Source organism: Silene latifolia, chromosome 1 (genome assembly GCF_048544455.1).
Source record: "Silene latifolia isolate original U9 population chromosome 1, ASM4854445v1, whole genome shotgun sequence".
NCBI classification, from domain to species: Eukaryota; Viridiplantae; Streptophyta; class Magnoliopsida; order Caryophyllales; family Caryophyllaceae; genus Silene; species Silene latifolia.
The window spans coordinates 199,974,322-199,996,712 of NC_133526.1; the positions used below are offsets into that span (position 1 = coordinate 199,974,322).

At 35.4% G+C, this 22,391-nt stretch overlaps 1 protein-coding gene across 3 annotated transcripts; it reads right to left on the bottom strand.

Annotated features, from left to right (window-relative positions):
- Positions 1 to 1,229: 1,229 nt before the first annotated feature.
- Positions 1,230 to 15,810, bottom strand: LOC141617358 (nardilysin-like). Of its 3 annotated transcripts, XR_012531101.1 has the most exons (21): positions 15,234 to 15,751; positions 15,057 to 15,132; positions 14,913 to 14,959; positions 14,717 to 14,829; positions 14,554 to 14,627; positions 14,347 to 14,442; positions 14,144 to 14,263; positions 12,770 to 13,003; positions 12,239 to 12,387; positions 11,954 to 12,110; positions 10,021 to 10,173; positions 9,498 to 9,877; positions 7,185 to 7,334; positions 6,818 to 7,000; positions 5,217 to 5,420; positions 4,992 to 5,098; positions 4,403 to 4,556; positions 4,145 to 4,261; positions 2,552 to 2,673; positions 2,097 to 2,357; positions 1,230 to 1,678 (listed from the first exon to the last, which is right to left on the bottom strand). XR_012531101.1 is itself a non-coding variant. In XM_074434547.1 (20 exons), the coding sequence occupies exons 1-19, from the start codon at positions 15,666 to 15,668 to the stop codon at positions 2,114 to 2,116; spliced, it is 3,198 nt and encodes a 1,065-aa protein (XP_074290648.1). In that variant the 5' UTR covers positions 15,669 to 15,810; the 3' UTR covers positions 1,230 to 1,678; positions 2,097 to 2,113. The 3 variants fall into 3 exon arrangements, 2 of the variants coding, with proteins under 2 accessions (XP_074290648.1, XP_074290652.1); XM_074434547.1 differs by lacking the exon at positions 4,145 to 4,261 and having other exon boundaries at positions 15,234 to 15,810; XM_074434551.1 differs by lacking the exon at positions 4,145 to 4,261 and having other exon boundaries at positions 1,230 to 1,661.
- Between the last annotated feature and the right edge of the window lie 6,581 nt (positions 15,811 to 22,391).

The following is a 22,391-nucleotide window of genomic DNA, read 5'->3' on the forward strand; positions in this document are numbered from 1 at the left end:
AGTTTGACAAAAGGTGTAATCTAACTCCTTATCCAAAATATCATGAGAAATTGAATGTCTCATACTACAAAACAAATACTTAACCTAAAATATATCATGAGAAATTGAATGTCTCATACTACAAAACAAATACTTAACCTAAAATATAATCAGATTTTGGGAAATATATATATTTTTAATTTAAAATTGATAGTTTCGAAAAAAATTAATAAATAATGTAAAAATATATATTTGAAACTAATTCACAACATATAATTTTTTATAAAAAAAACTAATTCTTTAAAAATATCTTTCTTTTGTAAATAATGAGTTTTTCTTCTAAATTTTTTAGCAATTCTCAAAAATTGTAAAAAAAAAAAAAACAGGAATAATTAAATTTGCCAAAACTCGAAAACCCCTTATAATAAACTTTATTTCGACTACAAAAGTGTTTCTTTTTTAGTTTAACAATTTTGGAAAAAAAATAACGATCTTTCTATGAAAAATATATATTAAAAAAAAGTTGACGGTATAAAACATATATAACATGCAAAATATATATATATATATATATATATATATATATATATATATATATATATATATATATATATATATATATAGAGAGAGAGAGAGAGAGAGAGAGAGAGAGAATTTTTTCCGAGGTTTTAGAATTTTCATTTTATTTTCTAAATTTTCAAAGCATTTTCTCCGGGATATGATTTTTTTCTAAATAATATTATAATTAATTCATTATTTGTATTATTTTCCGTAATTTTATTATGTAGTAGGTTTAAATATTTGTATTTGTGTTATGAGATATCAATTTCTCATGAGATTTTGGGTAGGGGGTTGATTTCACTTTGTATCTAAGTTAAGGGGCCTAATCACTTCAATTAAAACTTGAGGGGCTTAATCTCACGATTAGGCAAAGTTATGGGGGTCAATTACTACTTTCGCGCTTTTAAAACACGAATTCTTATTTCAGACCGCCATATTCGTCTGAAATTGTCAGACGGATACCATTTTCTCTCACAAAAAACCCATTTAGGGTGTGAGTGGGAAAGCACATGAGGGTGTCCCACCACCCATGTGCTTCTCACTTGTGAGAGATCTTACTGCTGTCTAAAATAAATCGGTCTGAAGCAAGACGGACTGTAAAATAAAATAGGACGAGATATATAAGATATAAGAATTAATAGTCCTAGCAATCTAAATTCTCTCACAAAAACTCCATAAACAAATGGAGGTAGATCGAAGCTGGAAAAATACTTGAAATTTTCAATCAAGAGATCATAAACAATAGATAAAAATAACGGTTCAACAAACTTAATCTTGCTCAAAAATTGGACCGTATTTTTTTTTTTTTTGACAGCAAAAATTGGACCGTATTAGTACATAAAAAATACAAGAGAATGAAGAGAGAGGGCAGCTTTCTCTCAAAAAAAAAAGAGAGTGCAGCTACGAATGCCATAAACGTGCTGAGTGCTGACAATCAGCAGACTTGGGTAGAACTCAGATGATTCTTGTTGTGCTTCCTTTCATGCGAGGGTTGAAACCCCATACACCGATGGCAAGCCTGCAGCAAATGGAGGACGCAGGAAGCTTTCCTGAAATATAAACTACACCACCCAATCACGTAGCTCTTCTTAATACTCCCAGCGACTTCTGCCTCTTTCTCCCTGGATCAAACAAATACCTGAACGTTTTTTTTTTTTTGGTTAAGAACAAATAGCTGAACGTTGACCATAACTTTCAAGAGACTAAAATAACTGAACCGAATGTAGACCTAACAGCAAACCTAGTTTTACTCAATAATTGGACCATGCAAGCAGATAAAATTAGAGCACAAATTGTTGTGTAGGACCTATTTTTAGGTAAGACTAGCCAAATATCAAATATCAATAGGTCCAACAAAGTAAATATATACAGATTTTTTTATTTTAATAATTTTAAATTATTATCTTTTATCTCTGAACGTGTTGAGTTATCAAAATAAAATGAAAAGTTAGTTTCGACTTTCTTCTATTGGGTCCGTCTTATGGTATAAAGGCCCTATAGGAGAGTTGCTGTTCAAGAGGGAGAGGAAGAAGTAAAGAGTGTGCAGTTATGAATACCATAAACATGCTGACAATCAGCAGAGGCTTGGGTAGAAGTCAGACGATGTCTTGAAGGCTGTAAGATCGGTAACTTTTTGCATAGATGTTTTTTGTGCTTCTGCCCCTTTGAACCCAGTATTACATCCCCATACACGGATGGCAAGCCTGCGGCACTTGGGGGACGTCTTCCCAAAATATAAACTATACCACTCAATCAGCTCACTCTTCTTCATACTCCCTACAACTTCTGCCTCTTTCTCCGCTAAATCAAACATATACCTGCACATTGACCACAACTTTTAAATGATCAATGGTAACAAAGATTTCCAACAGCCTACTTGACATTACAAGGCCATGGAAAAATAATCATTTGGGCTTAATTAATAAAAAAGGCAGAAATTGCCCAAGTTACTATAGTAATAGAGGCATGTTAAATAACCAAAAGGAATATGCTCATGTGGAATATGGTATACCTCTTATCCACCACTTGATTCCAAAATCGGTCAGTCTCATATGTCAAAGATGGATCTTTCTCTAGTAATTTTGCAATTAATCCACTTTTAAAACTCTCAAAAGATCCATTATCCAGTGTTTCCTACACCAATAGAGCGCAAAAAAACAGAGAATATTTAAGTAAATGCATGCACATACGACTAGATGAACTGAGTAATGTTTAATCTGCAATGAAGAGTATTTAATTAAATGAAGGAACAGAAAGCGATTTAAAATAAGTTCTAAAAAAGGAGAATATATAAGTAAATGTATGCACATAAAGGCATAAAGCATGTAAGCCCAACTGCACAAATGCAAAAACACAAGTGCAACACTACGCTTGACACAGCCATCACTCATCAGTGTCTTTTGACATAGAACTTACTCAAAGGTTCAAAATTCCCAAAATTACGAAATTGACAAACACGAACTTAAAAATCTGTCAAATTAAAGCTTCAAAAGGCAACTGGGTTACTTATTCCATTACCTCATCAACCCATCGTTTAATCTAGACTCTAGAGCTATTGAAGCCTCCCTAAAATAGGGTCACTACTGCCAACGTCAAGTAATACTCCAAAATGAGACTAAATAAATTTATTGCTCCACTTGAATGGGAAAAAACTCAAAAACACTATAAATTAATATCCAATTTCCTTTTTAGCTCATCCCAATATCATTTATTCCTTTTTATATGTAGTAAAACCAAAAGTGAACACTACCTTTCTTATCTCTGTCCCATAAGATAATGCGACTCCACTTCACATCTAAAAGTTGGTCCAGACCTAATTGTTACTGTTTAGATGGTTCCGAAATATTTATACCACCTTCGATTAGTTTGTTTTATGGAGAATATGGGGGAACACTGGACATGACAGCCAAAACTCGTTACACAAATTGACCTTTCATTTTGAGGCCTGCTACTGAGGGTAATCTCCATCAAGATTGACATTTCATTTTGATTTAAGATACTCTGTTTCATGTACCAAAAAGGTCCAAAGCTGAAAAGCCCGTTTGGAACAATTAGGGGTAGAAATGTCAAGGATTAGGTAGGGTGCCTGCCTATAAGTTGAAAGATCGTAAGATAAACCATGTGCCAAGAAAACCTCCTGCTAGATGGACATCTTGTTTTGAATTAAGGTACTATGTTTCACGTGCAAAGAAGATCTGTAACTGAATCTAGATTCTAGATTCCATAGACAGCAAGGCCCATATTGGGTGTTTTAAGTATCCAAGGATGAGGGTGGCTATACTCACTATAGAGTAAAGGAGCATTTAGAAGATCATGCCTAAAGGGGGTAACCAGCTGAAGCAACTATCCAAGATCGACCTAGCATTGATAACTTTAACAATAAACCCATAAATACTAACCTACAAAAAAAAACTTACACGTGAACAGATAACCTCACATATCGCAGTGCTGGACCTGAACTTTAAAATCAGGATCATACTAAGATCGACTCAACCACACATATGTATACATAGACAATTCATTCTAGCAACCATAACTGTATATTGTGGCACACTAACATTGTGTAGCTCCTCAAGAAACTCAAGTTTGTACAAGTAGTCAATACCTTTAAATAGATGTGTCTTGCCTCCTTTACTTAGTCTAGATCATGAAGTTAGGTCCTGTTAACTTTTGGACTATTTAACGTGCGTGGCTGTTATTGTGATCAAAGTCAAACCTCTCCCTATTGAACAGTGGTCATCAATTGTCATAGCTTTTAGACGAGGAAACTTCAACCAAAAATATGTGCAAGACATAACATAATACAGCACTTGGCAGTCTTAACTCTTTAGGATTAAAATGACTAAATGTTATGCTTGCATACCAGAAAACATTTCAGGCCACCAACAAACTTATCGACCCTATCTTGTAAGTATGCAGGATCGTACTTGGAAGATTGGACACAGAAACAAAACCCAAGGACACGATATGTTATCCGTGGACCGCACTCAACAATATAGCCAAGCTGCTCCTTCGTCCTATAAGTCAAAGGAATAAGGTTAGGTGTTAATGATGATCACATGGGCGACGACAAAGAAGATAATACTCAATCTTGCAGTGTAATACTCCATCCATCCCAATCATGCTGCCCTACTTTCATTTTTAGTTCATCCCAAAATAACTGTCCACATTTTATATTTATTTAGTAAATAAAAAGGTTATCTCGTACAATCCCCAAGTAAAGTAACAGTCTTTCCCAGTCATTGACACTCCTAGAGGGTAGGTAGTGACATCTTTTACTATTAAATTATACAAGTCAAGGGGCAATAATGATATTTCGACATTTTGACACCAAACCTGAAATATGACCTCTACTCAAATGGGGACAATATAAATGGGATGCAAGGAATAATGAATTGGTACATGGATTGAGAAACAGAAAGCTCCATAGCATTGTGTATGCAGAACTTTACCTTAGCTGGTTAAAAAGCGGTTCTTGCACAATTTCATCGAAAAGATCAGAAAATCCTTTGTGTTTCACCAAGTCCCGGACATTTTCCTGCTCGATTTGATAATAAAGCTACATACATTTGCCGTGAAATAGCAAGAACATCAGTCTTTTAGGATATATCCTTTATTTATAATAGAGACCCTGAGACAGACAGGGATACATAATACAAAATACCGAGTTTACTAACCTCAACAACAGAGTTTGTTTCCAATTTATTTTTCGAACAAAAATCTCTGACGAGATTTGCTCCAGAAGGAAGGCATAAGATATTCTCTTTGTGTCTTGTCTCTAAAGGAATTTCTGGTACAGAAAAGCACTGCCCAAAGATGTTGGAAATGCTAATTACATCTTCTTCAAGTAAATTACCATGGCAGAGAGCCTCAATGTATAGCTGGGGATAAAGCAAACAGGGTATAAGAACATAAATATTGTAAGATCAGTAATTCACTAGAACCAGAATTATGAAATAAAAAATATAAGAGCAATCTACTTTAGACTGGACCTCTAACTTTAATTCCAAAACCTATTTGGGAGATAAAAACAACAAAAATTCAGACAATGGAATAGAGAATTGACCAAAAACTTCATAGTTTGGGCTTTGTTCAGTCAAGACAAGATTACTCTCTTTTCACAAGTTACAAAGCTTTCTAATTCATCAGCATGTGTGGACTAGTCTACGATTGGCACATATCAGTACAAAAGCGCTTCGAGAACACATCATCACTTTCCTGACTTAAGTTTAATGAAAAAGGTCTAGCTTGAGGGAGAAATGTGGAAATAATCAGTTAAATGCTTAACAATAGTTGAGCATGTCCAGGTAGCAGGATCCATTAAATTGTTACTCAGACTTCTAACAGCATTGTAGCAACTTCAGAGAATTAAAAAATCTACTATATTCTATTTACTTATCATTCTAAGAAGCATCAATATTGTTCTCCATTAGAATGCTATGAAGCTTTGCATCATGGATATAAGTTGCATATTAATATTCCACACCTGTCATAGGAGTCATGAGTTGTGCATAGGATGAAGTACTATGTTAGTGTTAAAGAGTTTTGAATGGTCTTAATAGTTTGAATGAGGATGTAATTGATGGCTTCAATGTGTGGCTTGATATTTTGTGTGTTTTGTGCTTTACTTGCCATAATTGATAAATAAAGGATGATAAAATCTTGCAAAAAAACTGAAGTTTCTATATTATGATGTGGCACTTTTTCAACGCAATTTCATCATGGGTCACCTAGAAAACGTTTTTTTTTTTTGTATTCTAAACTCAATGGAAGACCAGGCACAAGAGACCTACTAAACTCGCCATATGCAATGAGACACTGAGCCACTGAAGTAATGTTGTAACTCCATATAAAACCATAGGCCATAGCATCACAAAGTCAAAGAGAGTATGCAAACCCCAGTGGTCTGACTCTGACATTTTTCTGAGCATAGTCACCAGTCTCACAGTTAAATCTGAGGGAAACTCTAATTTACTAAACTGAACTTCCACGTATTCCCAAAAATGCGACAAAAAACAGTCACAGATAGAATGCAATGTCCACTTGCCAGTGGTCTGAAATGGGTGCAATGTTGATCAGAGGTACAGTCCAAATCCCTTTCCTCAACTAAATAATAGTAGCTACTGAAGTGTTCAACAGATCCTTGGTTTCCTGGTGATGAAGAGAAGTTGCATATATAATTCATTTCCCTTTTGCTCTATTTGTTCAAGGTTTTGAATAGGGACTTTTGGGGGGAGTATAACCAAGAATCATCAAACTGTGGTCAAATTTATCAAACCTGGGAAAGAAGCCTGGGAATAAAAGCTCGCAATTCAGCAATGGACAAATCAGCTAAGCACTGAAGCTTCTCACCAACATCCCAGAAAGATTTGCATAGAACTTGTAATCTCAAGTACGATGCATGATTTAACGGCTTCATATTCGTGTTCCTCAAAGTTCTTTCCACATCCTCTTTAATCACCTGCAAGATTCCAGCCATTTTCAACAGAAATTGCCAAACTCCTCTAATTCACTCTACTTATTTTGAAATTATTGTGATTTTTGCAATGTTAAGAAGAGGGAGTGAGGAAAATTGATAAATGAAGAGGAAGATGCAACTTGCAAGGTGAATGTACTACTATATTAAAAATATATATCACTCTCACCTTAAATCGATCATCTTTTGGTGAAAAGCATTTTGCAACAGCCAAAATCTTGGAAACTAAAAGCGGGAGCTTTTCAGAGAATCCATTAACCTTCAGCTCTAGTCTGTCACCAGAAACTGATATAGATGTGTCCAACTTTGCTACGCTTGCCTAATTAACATTAACAAATAGTTACAAACTAAGGATACAGAATCATACTTTAAGCAATTCTAAAAATTTAAAATTCATCAATTTACGAGCACCAAGTATCAATAGTGTTTAGTTCAGTCCTAAGAGATGTTATCAGCTAAAAAATCTCCGGTAACTTACGGCAAACAAGACATCAAAAAATGAGTATCAGAAACCAATCCGCAGAAGCATATTCCAACTTGAGAAAGCACATATACGGTTTTCAAATCACTACACCCCATTTGTCTTAATCAGGGTAGCACACAAACGCCAAATCAGATGCATAAATTAAGGATGAATTCTATGTCACTGACAATTCACTTAGCCATATGTTGTGTGTTCGGCAAAACTCGCATCCTCAAATTGATCTTTAGCCATGTCAAACAAGAGTAAGTATAGAAAGGAAAAAGCACTTAGGATGTAATTAAAATTACTTCGAAGAAAAGTAAAGTTAGAGAGATGAGGTAGGCAAAGGCCTGATTAAAACACTGGGGAGAATAAATATCCCAACTGTTTTTAGTTGCATAGAGCATGAAAAGTCTAAATTAGCGGGAGTAACATTAAACTTACTGCACTTTGTTAATTGTTTTTGTTTCCTTATGTAAACTAGATCACACGTTTAAATTAATGAAATACTATCATACGGAGTATATGTTATGGAAATCGGTAATTATTGCGTGAGACACTCGGACGATCTCACATTGTGAGAAGGTCCCATAATGCAAAAAAACACAACTCATTTATTTTTATTTATGTTTTATATTTTTTCGAGGAAAACGTGAGAATTTTATGAAGTTATCGAAATCGACATAGCGTCAAATACAACAAGCGGAGACACAGTACTCGGTACTGAACCAAGCCAGAACCTAGTCGAAAACACCAAGGAGGATAGATGGGCCAATGAGTGTCACCTCTCCCACTCCCTTCACCATTTCTAAAACCACCACCTTCATCCATGTAACCCTTTTTTTCCCGGAAACTTTGTGCCGTTGTCGGAACCAAAGAACGCCCAAAGTTTGATCGGTGAATTATTAGGGAATAGGGATTATATAGTTGGTTTTGGCACAACGTTTACGTGGGTGTTGCCCAGCATCAGTGGCTGATGTGATCTTTCAGAGGTGGACTGTGTAGGCTGTAGCTATGGGATGGGTGGGATGGCAGTAGCTATAATCAATTACGGCCGATAGGTGCTGGGTCATTGCATTGATTTAATCCAAAAGAGATGTACAGTAGGAAAAGTTTCAACGTCTTATCATTTTTCAATCGAAAGTGGACTTATAATGACATAGAGTACTCTTGGCCCTATGACGGAATGGATAGTGTGTATGCATGCATTCAGATAGGTTACATGGTTCGGTTCGGCTTGAATTCGAGTTTGTAGTTCATAGTTCGCTTTGTATAGTGAACTGGGTTCGAGATGCATATAATTAATCTATATTTTAAAGTGATAAAACTATACATTTTAATACAAATTAATATTTATTTTTATAAATATTGAATATAATCAAACAACTATTGAAACAAAATGACATAAATAGTCTACTTTTTTAGTCTCTTTTTATGGTGTCTTTGGGAAGTGTACTCTACTAGTCTACCACTATTCCAGTGAGAGAAGTTCAAAAGGTAAAGTATCATAAATTCATAATTATTGCAAGTGTTATAATGGACCAACTGTCCTTTTTAAATGTAAACCATTAAACCAATAGTCACTAGTCAGCTCTCAAGACACTGTTACTTTTTTTTAAAGAGTAAACATGTCTTTTTAATTAAACCCTACCTAGTACCTACCCCTTCATCTGCTTATTTGCAGCCACCCAAAACACTCACGAGTCACGCCCCCCCTCTTTCGTCTTCCCTCCATCCCCTTTAGCCACCAAGCTCCCCCCCCCCCTCTCTCTTCTCTCTCTCTCTTCGTGGGTTTGACCGATCTGGTCCGCGATTTTCGGCTAACCACACCGCAAATGACCCCATTTCCGGTTCAATCGAACGAGTTCATGGTTTGTGCCACCGAATCCCGAACCGGGTAACAGAGGTATGCATGCGTGAATAAAGATTACTATCTAGGCATCCATTATACATGCGTAGATAGAACATCGATAGGACAAACCTATCACATTAGAGAACATGGAACAAACCAAGACTAACCTGGTATATAGTTTCATTCAGCTCATCTTTAAGCAGGAGAACAAACAATTCAGTCAGGAGACAGCTCCGCACACTTTCATACGCACCCTTCAAGTTTATGCGAAAATATGTATTTGCACGAGGAAGTTTAAATGTCTTATCAAGCTTGTACCAGAACTTCATTAATGGTTCATCAAGTATACATCTTGGATACAACTCGCAAGCCAAATTGGTGGACACAGTGCTCTCATGCACAGAGAAATTAACTGGAATGAACTCGTTCTTCAAAGGCAGATGCAATGATCCTTCTATTCCCGGAGGATCCCTCCATAAGTTCATCATAGATAGAGCTATATCTTCCTCAGTATATTTTGCTCCAAACCATGGTTCACACAGGACATCTACAGAAAAGGGGGGATAAGAACAACAATCATTGCAGGTACAAAATACAAGTCTAACAAAAACAATCTCAAAGGGATCAAAAACTACAATGAAATGGTTAGACAGCAGCTACTTGTTGCTAAAGAGGGAGATCTGTAGTTACCTCCAGAGTCTGTGAAAGACTTAGATAATATGTCTATCCGCATATTCTCAGGTGTGAACAGGCGCAGAAGGAATCCTATCTTGTCTGCATCCCAATCTTCATAACTGTATTCACCGTAAATGACATGCTTCGGTGGATACAAAAGCAAGTTTGCTACAATGAGAATGAAAATCAAAGGAAAAGAAATTAAGAAATGAAGACATAAACTAGCCAATTGGTCCTGAAGCAACACAATAGAAAAAGTCGTTCATCTGAAAAAAATTAACAGGATCCAGCATCATGTAACACCAGGAAAGGGTGTTTCCACCAGACCCAAGATCATGACAGAGTACTACTCCATGACTAATTAATTGAATTCACTTTACATAGGTAAGGCTACCTGAAGTAATCGACGGCAAAAACATCACCCCCACAAAAGCCACAAAATATTATCCTTAAAACAAATAACAATAAGCTGAAGTTGGCAAATAAATAAGATCTAAAATCCAAAATCAAACAACATAAGTTGAGTACTTCCACAGAAAAATGAACCAAAAGTATTCGTATCAAATGACCTTTCAATAGGAAAAAAAAAAAGAATGTGCTTGTTTAGATGCCATTATAAGAAGTCCCACTTCCTAAGAGTAGAGTAATAAGGGGACGTTTGGTTCGCACTAGGGAAGGGGAAAGGGAATCGGAAAGGGAAACAAGGGGACCAAGCGCCCCCTTAAGTAGTTATCTTGTAGCCAAATAATGCAAACAATAAACAAAGTGGAACTCTCAAAGAAGTTCCACAAATTCGACTTCTATAGAATGGGGGGTCGCTTATTCGTCCAGAATAATTTCCAAGCTCTTCCGTGTACATGAGTGTCACCCACTTAATGTCTTTTATATGTTGGAGATACTTCTTGGCGCATAGTTTAAAAAGTCACGCCTTGAATTTGAAGAGGCGCAAGGTGCTAAGAGGTGGAGGCGATGAGGCCCAAAGCGCAAGGCTAAGGCGCACGCCTTTTGGATAAAGTTGGGAATACCGGGGACAAGAAATGGCATAATTAAGGAGCGTGATGAAAAAATATGGAAAGTGCACCGAGGCATTTTTGGCTAATGCCTCATCCAAGGCACATTTTAGGCGCACTTGAGGCACGCTTTTTTAAACTAAGGGCACACGCACGAGACGCGACTAGTGAGGAGAACCAAGGCGCATTACTATTTATCCCTTCTTTTCTCCCCTAATACTTAATTTCCACTTACAAATTCATGTTAGCCCTCTTCAAAAACAGAAGGGGGGCTATTGTTGCACTTATAAAAATGTTTGTTTGATAGTCAATGCGCCTTGTGTCCATAAGGCACGAGCCTTCGTCTCGCGCCTTGTGCCTTCTCAAACTAAGCCTTGGTGTCCTTTAATCGCTATCATCACTAGCACCGAACAAATACACAATAAACGTTAATTTAGCATTTCATAGGAAGTTATTGATCCCCATACCCGTAGTCGTACAAGCAAAACTCATACATGTACTCGCCCCACAATCCATGGTGGTACTAATTTCCAAAAGCATACTCGCCCCAAGGAGTATAAATTTAAAACCATAACTGACCCATTTACCCGTTAACTATCTATACCACAATTTTATGCGTAATAGTTGGTTTAATCACTATAAATTCACACAGAATATTTTCTCATTATAATTCAAGAGTTTGATTGATTTTTCATAAGAAGTTAATTAAAAACTTTATAAACTAGCGGGTCGGCAGGTATGAAGTGGGTATGATACAAGATTCACCCCGTCTCACCACCATGGCAGGTATAATGTTTGAATCTCCAACTAGGGTAGGGTGCGTTGCAGTACCCACTTGTACGCGGCCCACAAAGCAAAAAAGTGAACCAATCACCACCAGTTACCAACATGCCAACATCTATAACAAGACAGCCGGAAAGGATATTACAAAACATTACCTGCAAGCTCAGCAGCATAATCATCTTGAGGTTGCTCCTCAACAAATCTGAATTCCATATACCCAATGTCCTGGAGTTCCTTAAAAATCCACTCCTGGAGAGGAGTTTCTCGTAAAAGTTTGAGGTATTGATAAATATACCCAACGATCTCATAAATCTGCGAATTCAGTCATTAATGGAAAATTATTGAGAATGACGAGTGCAGCAAATAGACTGATGCCGCACGATGTAAAAATGAAATTGAAAATATAATTCTCTGAAGGAAAACGACAAGACAGGCTCAACCTTCTCCAAGCCAGAATCCGTAAGGCGAATGGATATGCTAAAAATATATGCTATCGACGATCGAAGCAATCCTTCATCCCCAACTCCAGCAGAAACTGACGTTATCCATCCTTTACGCTTCAGGAAGAAATGTAAGCTTCCCCTGCCCTCTGAAACAGCAGCAGTGAAATCATTTTCTGCTTAATGAATTTTATAGCATTACCACAAACCCTAAGCAATGACCTTACTAAATTGGAGATGATACACATAACTGAATTATAACTTGAAAGAAGAAATCTGCAGCTACATGAAGGAAAAAGTATGTGAAGGGCAAGGACTTAAAAAACAGTGGCAACAAAAAATTTGGTATTGCTGTATACTAGGTCAAAAAAGGCAGGAGCTAAATACTTAGAACTGGAGGAGGAGGGAATCTAACAAATCTTGAAAGACAGACAATAAATGAATGTGCTTCTCAATTTCACAACATAAAAACTTTCTCTAGGAAAATGAGTCAAACAGAAACACATTCGATATCATAAATTAAGTTCCTACCATGCCCTATAAGATGAGCCAAGTAATCTTCAGATTTTTTCAGATACTCTTTGTGAAGACATGGCAGTTTCCATGATATCTCAAGGATGTGAACATCCTTCACAGCCTCCAGTCTGTATAGCTTGCCAACATTCCAAATAGGACCTTTATCCTCAGTCTCTTGGTTGGTAAGAGGTCCTTTCTTGACATTAGAAAACAATTCCAGAACCCAACTCTCCAGTATATCAAGTGACTCTACAGAGATCGAGAGTACAAAGGTTAACATGACGATAAAATTGGGGAGCATCAATAATTCTTCAAATACTTTCCTACTAACATAATACACAAACTAAACCTATTGTACGTTCTGTTCCTTCTCCCTCAGAAGAGAAGATATGTTTACCACAGAGAATATTTAACGAATCCCCACAGGCAAACAACAAACACTTATCTTTTATGCATGAAACACAGGTTGAATCTAGGAAATAGAAGAAAACAAACAGATAGTTTAAATTTTGTTAAAAAAAAAAAGTTGATGCGCACAACCAGGAAATAAGAAGATAAAACACTAGTTTCAGCTCTAACAGAATGATGGTAAAGAACTAAAAACACGCTCTAGGTAGTATAGATCAGAAAAGAGGACGACCTAATCATTGGACTCTTTATTGCCTTTTACACAAGGAAAAATAGTTAGCAGAGATGAAATAACATCCTCTATGGGATCTTAGCCTGGAACTGCCAGGCTTCCATCGCCTATTCACTCCAAATTTAAGCACCACCAACAGAGAAGGATGAGGATTGCTGTCAGTAGCGGAGCAAGGATTTAAACTTGGGGGGGCGAAAAATTTTGGGGGAGGGCTGACGAGTAATAATATAAGGTACACTTGAAAAAGTTTTAAAAAATTTAACTAAAAACTTCGAAAATCTCAACCGCCACCATGAGTCAACACTAATTGAGATAGAGAGTCTCGTCCACATCTGCACATTTTACTGTCCACCGTAAAATACCGGTATTAGACATCTAATCTGACTCCCCATATATTCAAAGAATGCATGTCGGACAAGCGAATGCACTATTGCAGTTATTTTACATGCCCCCATGAAAAAAAAAAAAAAAAAGTCACCGAGTATCTTATCTATTTACATTTTGGTGAACTTGTAGAATATAATACACCTGTCAATTGTCATAATTTCAGCCAAAAAAACAGGTGCCTAACGCCAAGGCTCCAAGAAGCATACCACTGTAGTGAGCCTCAACAGCACAAAAACTGTGATTGTGACAGAGTCAAACCACTTGAACATAACCCTAGTTTGACACTAGTAACCATATGATCAGAGCACTACTGTTGAAAATATATCTTATGAAGCACAAAGGAAAACAAAAAAGGAATCAACCTCCACCAATGACAACCAATTTCATAACTCCGCCATGGTAATTATCTTCAAACATTTTCACAATCTTTCCACGCAAATCAACCCCTTTTTCCATGGCTTCCATCAAGCTTTTCTTGTTTCCTTTCATACGGTATAGGATATAAGTGAAAATGGATGAACCAAATCCGAAGAAAAACCAGCGGAGAGAAACTGGAAAAACTCACCCCAAAAGAACCTATTAAAAGGATGGCCTGGTATAGATGTGTGACACTGGAGCTGCTGAAGTCGACAAGAGTCACTTTGCAGAACTTGGTTAAATTCTGTTTTGGTATGCAACAGACAGAAAACCGACAAAACATCATAAGAAGTCAGATGATAGAGAGTGAAAATGATATAGAGCAGGGTGAGAAGATGGCAACAATCAAAGGGACCTGAATCAACTGCGAGTACTTCTCGCTCCATGGCATCTCCTTTTACTAAGGGTGAGATAAAGAACTGAGAGAATCTAAACAAGAAGGTAACGGGTAAGCACTAGTGAGTAATCAAGCAGTAAAGTATGGGCTAATTAGTTTGATAAAAGTCAGTTGTTTAGACCTTTGCAAGGCGCCTTTGAGGAAATCTCGCTTGACATCAAAATGGTAGCAAGTATGCTCAGTCTCTGTATATGCATTTGATGAGCCCCCGTGCTTGGAGAGATAACTATCATACTGAAGGAAAGAGAAGGACACATGTGAGGAGGCTAACTAGAAAGAAAGATAAATAAATAAATAAATAAATAAAAGAGCAAGACCTCGTTTTCATCTGGAAATGCAGCACTCCCCATGAACAACATGTGTTCTTTACAAGAATGAAAAAGAATGAAATTAAAAGAGGAAGAAGAGAAGCGTGATGAAGCAAACAAAGCATTGTATAGTAAAAGAGTAATTTAGAATACCTAGAAAATGAGCAAGGCCCTGGGCCTCGTAGGGGTCGGAGAAGCTGCCCATCCCGACGCAAACTGCTGCGGCAGCCTGACAAAGTAATTAATTGCACAATCTTTTGTTTTAATTCCTCAAAAAATGTATACAATTCAATGGAACACAACAACAACAACAACAACAACATAAACCACCTTCTTAGTCTGAGGGGACACTGCTTTATTTCTTTTGAGGCCTACATCTTCGTCATCGTCTTCTGCATCTTCATCTTCATCGTCGTCGTCGTCATCCTCGTCGTCATCTTCCTCATCATCATCATCTTCTTCATCTTCTTCCTCCTCCTCCTCCTCAGGGTGGCCCACATAAATGTCGGGATCATGAACTAGCAAAACACAGAGGCCATTGTGAAGCTGAAGGTATCTGTATAATCGCCGGTCGTTAGGTGACTTTTTAACTAAGGAATCCGATGACAAAGTTACAACCTCAGCCCTCATCTTCCCGTCGTTAGGTAACTTGAAACTTTCGCCGCCTCTCAAACTACGCTTTGACTGCTTATTATTATTCCTTTGGAGGATGGATCCTAATATACGCCTAGTTGGGCACCACCCATGCCTCAGGCTCAGGCCCATCAAATATTTTCACCCACACCATCCATCCCTAATCACTATTCACGCCCCAACATTACTCTCACTCAAATTCAATTTGCTTTTCACTACCCAACACTTGAAAGCCAATCATTTTTTAGTTATGGGGTGTTTGGTTTTAACTTTTGGAATGAATTGGAATAGATTTAATTCATTTTAATATTTGGTTGGAGGTTTTTGGAATAGAGTTAGGGGGCGTTGGTTCGCGCGTGGGTATGGATTTGGAATCAGGAATCATAACCGGGTGGTACGAGCTTGGAACTTTATTTCTCATACCATGGGTTTGTTTCCGTTTTGGGTGAAATGGGGTTAAACTTCATCAAAGTTTAAAAAATTTAAAATACATCATTAAAATAATTATTTCCGATATTGAAAAATCATGAAAATAAAGATTTGATCAAATAGATGTAAAAAATCCATTTAAAATGTTCCATATAAAGGGCTGTTTGGTTAGAGATCTAAAACAAAGGGAAAGAGACTTAAAGTTATTGATTCCTTTTGTTGATGAGTTTTTTTATATATGATATCACAAAATAGACTTTAAAGATTTATGAAACTATTTTACAAATATTATTTATCAATATTTGGTAGAAATTTGTTTAGTTGAGATTTCGGGATATTTATGTGACAAAAATACAAAGGTTGGATTATTATTGTTTAAGTTAAAAGGTCGGGTTATTTTTGGAAGACTTATCAAAGGTTGGATTATTTTTGTTAAATTAGCCTTTTTATTTTGGTATTTGTTGATTTGTTTTCATCATTTTAGCTTTGAAAAAATAGCACTCTTTAATTTATCGACTTTGATCTTTATGTTAACATGTCAATGCCCGTATTTTTAATACACGATCTATCATGAATTATTTATGAGGTAATCTTACTATGTGATTTGTATTTTATAAACCCTCAATTACTAGAAACACTAAAAATATCACACTAAAAACAAAATATTCCGTGAAATTCACGGGCCACAAAACTAGTTTAAGAGTTAATACACAAATTAAATGCGGGAAAGTAGTGAGTGACCCCCACAACTTTGAGCAATTGTGAAATTAACTCCCATAACTTTCAATTAGAGTGATTTGGCCCCATAACTTACATAATAAGTGAAATTAAACCCATTTATCAAAATCTCACGAGAAATTCAATTTATCATATCAAAAAAGTGAAAATGGTTAATGTTTTTATGAAAAATACAAAATAAAAGTTTACAAAAATAAATTAAAAAAAGCACAATTAGATAAAAAAAATTAAAATACTTTACAAAAATCAAACAATTTATTATTTTTATATAAAGTACAGATTTTTCAACTTTTTTTTACAATTTTTGTAAAAAAAATTCAATTGCAAAATATTTTGTTAGGTAGTTGTGTTAAAATCAGAAGTCGGAATAAAATATTTTCATGACAAAAAATATAATAAAAGGGCAAAAAAAATATTCAAATTTTTCTTTTTTTCTACATTTCAAAAAAATTCACATAAAATTGTTAATTGTTTTTTTTTTTAACAAAAATCATACCGAATTACATACGTATGTAAAAAAAAGTTGAAAAAATATTTTGCAATTGAAATTTTTTTACAAAAATTGTAAGAAATAGTTGAAAAATCTGTACTTTATATAAAAATAATAAATTGTTTGATTTTTGTAAAGTATTTATAATTTTTTTCTATCTAATTTATGCTATTTTTTTATTTTATTTTTTAAAACTTTTATTTTGTATTTTTCATAAAAACATAACCATTTTTACTTTTTTTGATATGATAAATTGAATTTCTCGTGAGATTTTGATAAAGGGGTTTAATTTCACTTATTATGTAAGTTATGGGGCCAAATTACTCCAATTTAAAGTTGTGGGGGGTAATTTCAAAATTGCACAAAGTTATGGGGGTCAATCACCACTTCCCCGAAATTAAATGTGTAGATGAATGGTTTCTTGTTTAAAGGGGATAATTTAAAAATGCTTAGAAATGTTTGAGTTAATTTTAATTTTCTATGTCACATTTGTCATGTCACATTTAGTTTGTCATGTCAAATTAATTAAATGTTTTAGGTACCCATTTAATTAAATTTTATAGATTTTATCAAACTAATATCGTAATTTTAAATATCATAAACTAGTTTTGTCATCCGTGAATATCAGGGTTAGCTCTGAGTATTTTTTGGTCATTTCTCGAGATAAGTTTTCTTTAAATTTAATTAGATTATTTGTAGTCGACAATTAGTGACTACCACATTATTGTAATTGTCATCTCGATAAAATTTTATTAGCTAAGAATTAGAAAACTTAAAAACCAAATTGAAATATTGAAGTTGTCTAAAAAATGAATTTACTTGTGCATGACATCAGTAATTAGCTAACCCTATGACTTCACCAGCTCATCACAAGGCTTTTCGTATCGCCTACAAAATAAAATATAACAAACAATAATACAAAAATTACTAACCATTCATTGTAAATTCAAGTCAAGAAAAATGCTACAAAATTTATCGCCCACAAATGATTATTTGGGAGGAAACAAATGAATAAAAACAATCTTAAATAGGAGAGGTTAAATATAACAACCTGATCCACTACCGTCGTAACACAATCCCAATAAGATGGGCGTGCACCTTTGGGCCCATTATTTGTCCTCACTTAAGCCCAAAAGCACAAGGTCTTGTTACTAAAGTGGTGGGTAGAACCTCTTATAAACATATCACAACTTACTCTCAACTCTTGGGGTGTTACAAACTCCCCCACTGAAATAACACAATGTCCCCGTTGTGCCCGGAGGCTAGCCGTAACCAAGCCCAGAATCCTCCCCCGCTAGGTGTGTGACCCGAGTACTCCCGACCACAAGTTCACCACACGGTCGCAAGGTTGCTCTGATACCATTTATAACAACCCGACCCGCCACCGTCGTAACACAACCCCAATAAGATGGGATGTGTACCTTTTGGGCATGTTATTTGTCCTCACTTAAGCTCGAAAGCACAAGGCCTTATTACTAGAGTGGTGGGTAGAACCTCTTATAAACATATCACAACTTACTCTCAACTCTTGGGATGTTACATTAAATAATGCTAATTTCGAAGTTAAATTATGCACATTAAAATTTGTGTTCAAAAACTTTAAATGACATAAATATTAATTACAAAAAAAGATCATTCAAATGGTTGTAAATAATGGTTACTTTATATGATCTTTATGGTAATAGGAATTATTACAAAATTAAATATGGGCGTTGAATGGAGTAACGGTTATGCTGCGAATCAAAAGAGACTTATGAGGGTTGGTCACATGTTGGAGACTTGTGAGGGTCGTTACAACAATCTAATACTACTCAAACTATTATTTTAGATAGATAGATGGATAGATAGATAGATAGATAGATAGATAGATAGATAGATAGATAGATAGATAGATAGATAGATAGATAGATAGATAGATAGATAGATAGATAGATAGATAGATAGGTAGATAGATAGGTAGATAGATAGGTAGATAGATAGATAGATAGATAAATTAAAGAGAATTAATAAATGAAACGACTTAACCTAACCTTTTTATCATCTATAAATATTAACAAAAGTCTGACGATGTCTTTAAGAAAATCATTGGACTTAGGTGAAAATTATCGTCGGTTGAACTTAAATAATGGTTGAATATAAAATGTCATAATTTTACTTTTAAATATATTATTAAGTTACCCAGTTTTGTTTTTCTTATTAAGGTTGTGTAATTTTAAGTAAATAAGTATAAATATATAATTTTTATGATCTATATTACTATGAAAAATATTAATAGATTCACTAACATGTTATCTTCCAAAAATTTCAATTAAAATATAAATTTTAATTGTAAATCATGAAACTTTGATGTGGATTTTTGTAAGTTACATCTTTTTTTTTTTTTTTTTAAATCATCAAATATATAATATATATTTAGTTTAAGATTATTGATTATCTCTTTTGATTTTTTTTATTTGTATGTTACAAGATATATAATGATATTTCCGTAAGAAATTTTAGTAATCTTTTTTTTTTTTAAAAAAAGAATTAAATCTATATATCTATATAAAAGAGAGTTTTTTCGAGCGATTCTAGGTTGTTCACATCATCACAAACTAATTTAGAAAAGTTTTATTAATAATATTTTTGATGTAAAAAATAAAGTGGTAAATATTTTAATTAGTATAATAATATATATTTCCTATTTTATAGTCAAACGATGTTTCTAATTTTTATATAAAAACTTTTACATTTCATTTGGCAAACTAATGTCGATAAAAAATTATGAAAATAATATAATTAGATTCGTGGTAAGAAATACTATCATTAGAGTATAGATTTCATATAATTTGCACATATTTAAGATGATGTGCTTCTTAATATGTTATATGTTCTACATTGAACGTATAAATATTAGAATTCTCCCACATCGAAAGATTAACATAAATTAAGCTGATCCTATGATTATAAATAGAAGACATCCTTGGAACTCAGATATTTGTTGGTGTGATGCCAAGTAAAGCCAAAGGTTTTTTGGTTTTTTGGTTCATACACTCTCCCACATCGGTGAGGAGATATGTATGTTTTGTGTTTATATTAACTTTGGTCCAATGGTGGGTAAGAGATTGGACCAAGAAGGCTTTTCTGGTGATTGTTGGGCTTGTGGGTTTGGGTCCTAACACACACGCACGCGCGCCGGCCCGGCCCGGCTCGAGCTCGGGCTCGGGTTTGGGTTTGGGTAGAGCACCTGCGGTGCGGGCCAAAGGCCCTCTTTTATCTTATCTTTTTTGGGCCTGGCTTGTGTGTGTTTTTGGAGTCCTGTAACGGATCTCAGTCAAACAAAATCTCTGTGATTAAGGAGATTTATTCTCCATTAATCCCGTTTGACTGTCATTAAGGGGATTTATTGTCTCCTTTATTTCCTCCGTTTGACCCTCCGTTTTTGCCTGTAACAGCTCTATTTTCGACTATAAATAGAGCTGTTCTCTCATCACTTTAGACACACAATTCTCATATCTCTCTTATCTCTCTCAAATATGATATTCATCTGTTTCTGAGTAATTTCTGGGTTCGTTTCTGTTTGTTCCAAGGCTCTCATACACGAGTGGTTGTGTACGGGTGTCGCAGTGTTAACCTTGGGGAACTACCGGCGTGAGCCGATTACCACCACGGTCGTGTCGATATAGTTTTCAAGTCAGTGGCCTCCATACCACGGCGCTGCAATTCCGTTTTCGATAAGTCTATTTCTGTCTCTTGTTTCGTTAAAGTTTCTGTCTATTTTCCATTGTTACGAATTATCTTTCCAACAATTTGAAAACTATATTATTTGTCGTAACAATGGCTGCCGTCTCAAACAAAATTCTGTCTGAATTGTCGAAATTGGAACCCTTAGACGGTATGAACTACAAAAGATGGTCTCAGAAATTGCTTATGTATTTTGAACAATTAGAAATCGACTATGTTTTATTTTTCGACCCTCTCCCGTCATTCTGTTATTCGCTTGCTAGTGTAGAATCTACCCCACCTTCGTCTTCTTTGTTAAGTCGAATGAGGAGACTATTAAGAAACATGATAAGGATAACAAAACTGCTAAGTTCCATCTCCTTACTCATATGTCGAATACCCTCTTTGATTTATTTTCGGTCCATAAATCTGCTAAGACTATATGGGAATTGTTAGAGAAAAAATATGGGGCTGACGATGCGGGTAAGAAAAAATATGTTGTCGGGCAGTGGCTTGGGTTTCAAATGGTAGATGACAAACCAATTATGGAGCAAGTTCATGTTTATGAGAACTTGTGTGCTGATGTCACTAATGAGGGAATGAAACTAGATGAAATTTTCTTGGCTAATGTTTTGCTAGAAAAGTTTCCCCCTTCCTGGAATGAGTATAGGAACCATTTGAAACATAAGAAAAAAGATTTGTCCCTTCAAGAGCTAGTAGGCCACATGAGGATCAAGAAGCTAATCGTCGAAAGATAAGTCACCCAATTGTCTCTTACTCTGCTGTCAAAGCCAATCTTGTTGAAACTGGTGGGTCTTCAAAGGAAGATAGGTTCAAGGGTAAGGGAAAGGCTAAAGCTGGTCAGGGTCAATCCAAGGGAAGTTCACCAAACCTGCCTCAAAGATCCAGAAACCAAATCTGGTTTGCTATGTTTGTGGGAAAACGGGTCACAAAGCTTATCAATGTCCTCAAAAGAAAGTTCTTCTTGAAGCTAATGTTCTTTGAAAAGGATGATATTATTCTTTGTTGTAGTGGTTGAGGCTAATCTGGTTGCAAATGCTAGTGATTGGATTCTGGATACAGGGGCTTCAAGGCATCTTTGTGCTAACAAGGATCTCTTTGCTGAATTTGAAGATGTTGCTGATGGTGAATGTGTCTACATGGGTAACTCTTCTTCTACTGTTATCACCGGCAAAGGCAAGATCTTTCTCAAACTAACCTCAGGGAAACTCTTGCTTTAAATAATGTTTTGTATGTTCCTACTTTGCGTCAAAACCTCGTGTCTGGTGCCTTGCTAAACAAAGCTGGTGTGAAACTTGTTTTTGAGGCTGACAAGGTTGTAATGTCGTGCAATGGGGATTTTGTGGGCAAGGGTTATCTCTGTGGGGGTTTATTTGTTTTGAATGTTGATTCTCCTATCATTAATAATAATGCTTCTACTTCTGCTTATATTGCTGAGTCTATTGATGTTTGGCATGGTAGATTAGGTCATGTGA

Excerpts from the sequence above, each read along its gene's own strand:
- LOC141617358 (XM_074434547.1), bottom strand. The coding sequence starts at position 15,668 with ATGGGCCTGAGCCTGAGGCATGGGTGGTGCCCAACTAGGCGTATATTA. Across the intron at positions 14,830-14,912 it reads CATTTCCAGATGAAAACGAG|TATGATAGTTATCTCTCCAA; the intron begins GTCTTGCTCTTT and ends TCTTTCCTTCAG. Across the intron at positions 7,001-7,184 it reads CAAAAGATGATCGATTTAAG|GTGATTAAAGAGGATGTGGA; the intron begins GTGAGAGTGATA and ends GGAATCTTGCAG.